At 36.4% G+C, this 4891-nt stretch overlaps 1 protein-coding gene across 1 annotated transcript in view; it reads right to left on the minus strand.

Moving 5' to 3' along the window:
- The window catches only part of Cpne3 (copine III), a 53793-nt gene that overhangs the window by 6637 nt on the left and 42265 nt on the right, over nucleotides 1-4891 (minus strand). Inside the window, 3 exon segments of the mRNA XM_013012408.1 lie at nucleotides 3767-3772; nucleotides 3774-3818; nucleotides 3897-3951. Of these exon segments, the coding sequence (XP_012867862.1) occupies nucleotides 3767-3772; nucleotides 3774-3818; nucleotides 3897-3951 (106 nt within the window).

A 4891-nucleotide genomic window follows, 5' to 3' on the forward strand; every position in this document is an offset into this window, starting at 1 on the left:
TGCATATAAAGGAAGTATTAATTCTAGTTAATTTGTCAGGCACTAGTGGTTCATGCCTGTAATCCTGGCTACTCAGGAGATTGAAATCTGAAGATCGTGGTTTGAAGTCAGCCCAGGTAGGGAAGTATGTGAGACTAAAGCACCACGAAAATTGGAAACTGAGCTGTGGTTCAAGTGGTAGCATGCTAGCCTTTAGAAAAAAAAAAAAATCTCAAGAACAGTGGTGGGGGGGTGGGAGGAGGATCAGATGGGGGGAGGGGGGAGTATGGGAAGGGATGGGAAAGGGAAACAAAGGGGAGGCAACAATGCTTGATAAGAAATGTACTCATTATCTTGCCCATGTAATTGTAACTCCTCTGTACAGTATTTTCACAATAAAAAAAAAAAAAGTAAAATAAAATAAAAGGAAAAAAAAAAAAGAACAGTGCCCAGGCCCTGTGTTCAAGCCCCAAAACCAGACCATACACACACACACACACAAACCTAGCTAATTAAGTGATGCAAATGTTTACTTGATACTGTAAAGATTAGGCATGTACTGTATTTATTCTAAATAGTCACTTCAGGGTTACAAAAAAAAGTGTGCATTTTGCTGTAAAAACATTAATGAGTTTCCATTCTGCTCCAGTGAAAGGTAACATGAAGTTGAGCCAAAACAGGAAGTTGAGCCGAGATATTTGACTAGCTATGTCTTTCATGACTAATAAGATGCTATAGCCGGGCGCTGGTGGCTCATGCCTGTAATCCTAGCTACTCAGGAGGCTGAGATCTTAGGATCCCAGTTCAAAGCCAGATTGGGCAGGAAAGTCCGTGAAACTCTTATCTCCAATAAACCACCAGAAAACCGGAAGTGGTTCTGTAGCTCAAGTGGTATAGTGCTAAGCCTTGAGGTGAAGAGCTGAGAGACAGTGCTCAGGCCCAGAGTTCAAGCCCTATGACCGACCAAAAAAAAGAAAAAGAACTACCACCTGTTTTTTTCCTAGTTCTTTTTCTCTGCCTGACTTCCAAAACAAGAAACATCAAGAGCTGGAGTGGCATATCTATAATCTGAGCACTTAGAAGTCTGAGGCCAGCCTAAACTGCATAGTAAGACCTTATCTCAACAAAACAAAACAAAGAAACATGGAGCAGAGTTACAATCTAGCCACAAGTCAAGTGAGCAAGAAATAAACTGTTGTCACTGTAAGACACTGAGATTTAGAGAATTTTTTATTTTATTTTATTACAACAGCAGAGCCTAGTTCTGTGACATTTGACTGACATTCTGGGAAAACAGACTGCTGATGAAACACATATCCTATATAGGCATGTTAAATATGCCTATAATAACAGAGACTATAAGATGCAAGTAGAATAATAACATACTCAGAATTCCTTATAATACTTTTTGAGATCATCACAGAAAAATTCTTAATGCAAACCAGAACATGTCTCCTGCTTCAAAAATGTCCAACAGACTGTAGACTAACAAGGACCATATATCTGGTTTAAAAGCTTGTTTCACAAGATCAATTCTCTTCTTAAAATTTAAGAATTCCAATAAACTCCTCTTGTTCATGTTGAACTTAGAAGAAACAACTTGTCTTATGAATGACCTTGACTAGAGTTAATCCAGCAGTAATAAACACAGTAACATTAACAAAGACTAGAAACAAGTTCTCTCACTACAATGAAATACACTTTAGAAAAAAAATGAAGCCAATAACAATATTTTCCTCCATCTCTATCCTCTCTGCTTACTTTTAAACATGAAAGCATAAACAACTATCAATAGCCTTCCCTTCAATTCCGCAGCTAAAACTGAATCATCCTAAAAGCTTTCCTGTATATTACTAAATAGCCTGCATTTTCTAGGCAACTAAACTCCAACATTAACAAAGGGAATTTGGCTTCTTTGCCTTAAAATAAAGCTGCACTTTTTCTATACATAATTCCTTTTAATTTAAACTATTTTTTCCAGACTATACATCAAAATTTAAAAAGTTGTGTTTGGTAAATAGCCTAAAGAGAAGCTAATTGCTTACACAGTAAATGAACTAAAATGAATTGTCACATGATGTAAGCTACCCATACTGACAATATAATTTCAATTGTGCCACAAGAAAGAAACATATTTCTTAAAAAGAATGTTTCTGCAATTTCAAACAGGGATAAAAGGGGTCATAATTGGCCACTGAAAATACATCAAAAGAACAAAGAATTAGTGTGGAGATGTATCCTGGAACAAAGTAGAAAACTTTTGTACCAATTTACCCAATACTAATGAACACTATTTAGGAAGAAAAGGAAAGGATATTTCTATCAACATATTTATTAAAAGTTATTAAAAGGGGGCTGGGAAGGTGCCTCAGTAGTAGAGTGATTGCCTTGCATGCATGAGGCTCTGGGTTCAATTCCTCAGTACCACATAAGCAGAAAAAGCCAGAAGTGGTGCTGTGGCTCAAGTGGTAGAACACTAGCCTTGAACTGAAGAACTGAGGGAAAGCGCCAAGCTCAGAGTTCAGGCCCCACGACCAAAAAAAAAAAAAGTTATTAAAAGGACCCTTTGCAAAAAAATTAGCATATTCTCTAGAATTTTAAATGATGCCTCTAATACCACACCAATCTCTCCTCTAAATGGAAGAAGAGGAGGAGGAGGAAGAGGAGGAGGGGGAGGGGGAGAGGAAGAAGAATTCAGTAGAAGACTTGGCGTTATAGGTTGACGGTGGTTAAAAAAACAAACAGGAATATTTATATTTGAAGTAGAAAGTGAAAAGGGAGACAAAGACAAAAATCTGCCTCCTGTTCCTCACACAGAAGAAATATACTACAGTAGTTCAATTCTTTGTTCCTTTAACACCTCTCTCCATTTACAGAGTATTATGTGAACAGGTAATAATTAAAGATCGGACTCTGTCCACTTGTCTGAAAAGGTTTCCTCAGGTCTGCAAAACTGAATTGCTTTTTTTTGTTTTTTTGGTTGGTCATGGGGCTTGAACTCAGGGCCTGGGCACTGTGAAGTCTAAGCTTCTGTGCTCAAGGTTAGCACTCTATCACTTTGAGCTACCAACTCCACTTCTGATTTTCTGGTAGGAAATTGGAGATCGGGGCTAGCTTTGAACCTTGACCTTCAGACCTCAGCCTTCTTATTAGCTAGGACTGCAGGTGTGAGCCACCAAGGTCTGACCTAAATTGTTCCTTTTGTTAAAAGTATATTTTACAAACTATATACATATATATGAGAATATTTTTTATTTTATTTTTTTTGGGGGGGGAATCCGGTCTTGGGGCCTGAACTCTGGGCCTGGGCACTGTCCCTCAGCTCTTCAGCTCAAGGCTAGCACTCTACCACTTGAGCTAGAGCACCACTTCTGGCTTTTTTTCTTTTTGCTTATGTGGTGCTGAGGAATCGAACCCAGGGCCTCATGCATGCAAGGCAAGCATTCTACCACTGAGCCACCTTCCAAGCCCTATATGAGAATATTTTTATGTATGGTTTTTGTTGATCTTAACATTCTGATTGTTTTTGTACTGTTAAACCCTATAAAGTAGAATAACATAGCATAAATTATGACCTTCACCATCATATTACTGATCGACTCTATATTATTACCACACTAACACTAACCTTGCACAGTTTTTATACTTTATACAACAGAAAGTTAAATGTGTCCTGAAACATCAATCAAACCTAGAATTGGAATTTCAGTACTTTTAAACTGCAAGCAAAACAGAGACTAGAGAGGCACTCAATTTAAAAAATTCATGTTTATTTTTTTCAACTTACCATTACAGTAGGGATTGGCTGGATTAAAGTTTATTGGAAATTCATGGGATACCTGTCCAAAGACAAAAGACTGATGAGGTCTGGTTTGCTTTTCTCAGAAGAAATGCTTTTAAATGAGATTTCTTCTTACCTGCCACTGAGGAGGTATCTGAGCTCCAAAACCAAAAGCTGGAAACATTTTATCACTAAAAAGCAAATTAAAAAAAAAACTGAAATACTATTTTTTCAAAAGAGCCTTTATATTTACCTGCAATGAAATCAATATAAGTTCCTTGTAAAAAATATTTTGATGTCTTAGAAAAGTAAAAAGATAAAACATACTTCTATTGAACAACCTTTTCTTTTCTCTTTAAATCTTGTGCATTATCTCAATAAACAAATGTGTAAAAAAAAAAACAACCATAAAGCCTGGAAGTTTTTGGTTAATTTATAGCAAACTCATTTGAACACAGGGTATGTTATGTTCATGCGTCTTAGCTGTGTACCTAGCTCCAAATCTACTCGAAATCTAGCCATTACAAATCTATTCAGAAAATTCTAGCTATGCAATTAAGTTACCCAATGTTGAAAGTCACAATTTAAAAATACTAATTCAGTGATTGCTAAGGAAATAGATATGTTAAGAAAAAGGATTGGAAAAAAATTATATTAAGTGAAGTAAGCCAGGCCCAAAGAAACATAGGTTCCATGGTTTCCCTTATTTACAATAATGAGTACATGTGTAGGACAAACAAAAAAAGGCCAAAAGCTATGTACATATGACTATATAAGATGATGTTAAGCTAAATGAATCCCAAGATAGGGACACAAATATCTTTTTTCTTTCTTGCTATTGTTTCTAACGTATTTATAATGTACCATGTGATTTTGTTGTTGCTTTGCATGTTCCTCCCCCACAGTACAACCCCTATTTCACTGTATTTGATGTCGGTACCCTGCATCTTGTATATACACTTCTCTAATTCAGGGAGGGGAAGGGTAAAAACAAAATGCTGAAATAAGGATACAGGTTGACCCATTGTAACAATGAGATATACAAAACACTATGTTGAAAATGAGCTTTACAAGGTCAGATAATGTGATGTTAAGAGAATGAACCCTTAGAGATGTATTTTAATGTTTTTT

The sequence above is a fragment of the Dipodomys ordii genome, unplaced genomic scaffold (assembly GCF_000151885.1).
Source record: "Dipodomys ordii isolate 6190 unplaced genomic scaffold, Dord_2.0 Scaffold17, whole genome shotgun sequence".
NCBI lineage: Eukaryota > Metazoa > Chordata > Mammalia > Rodentia > Heteromyidae > Dipodomys > Dipodomys ordii.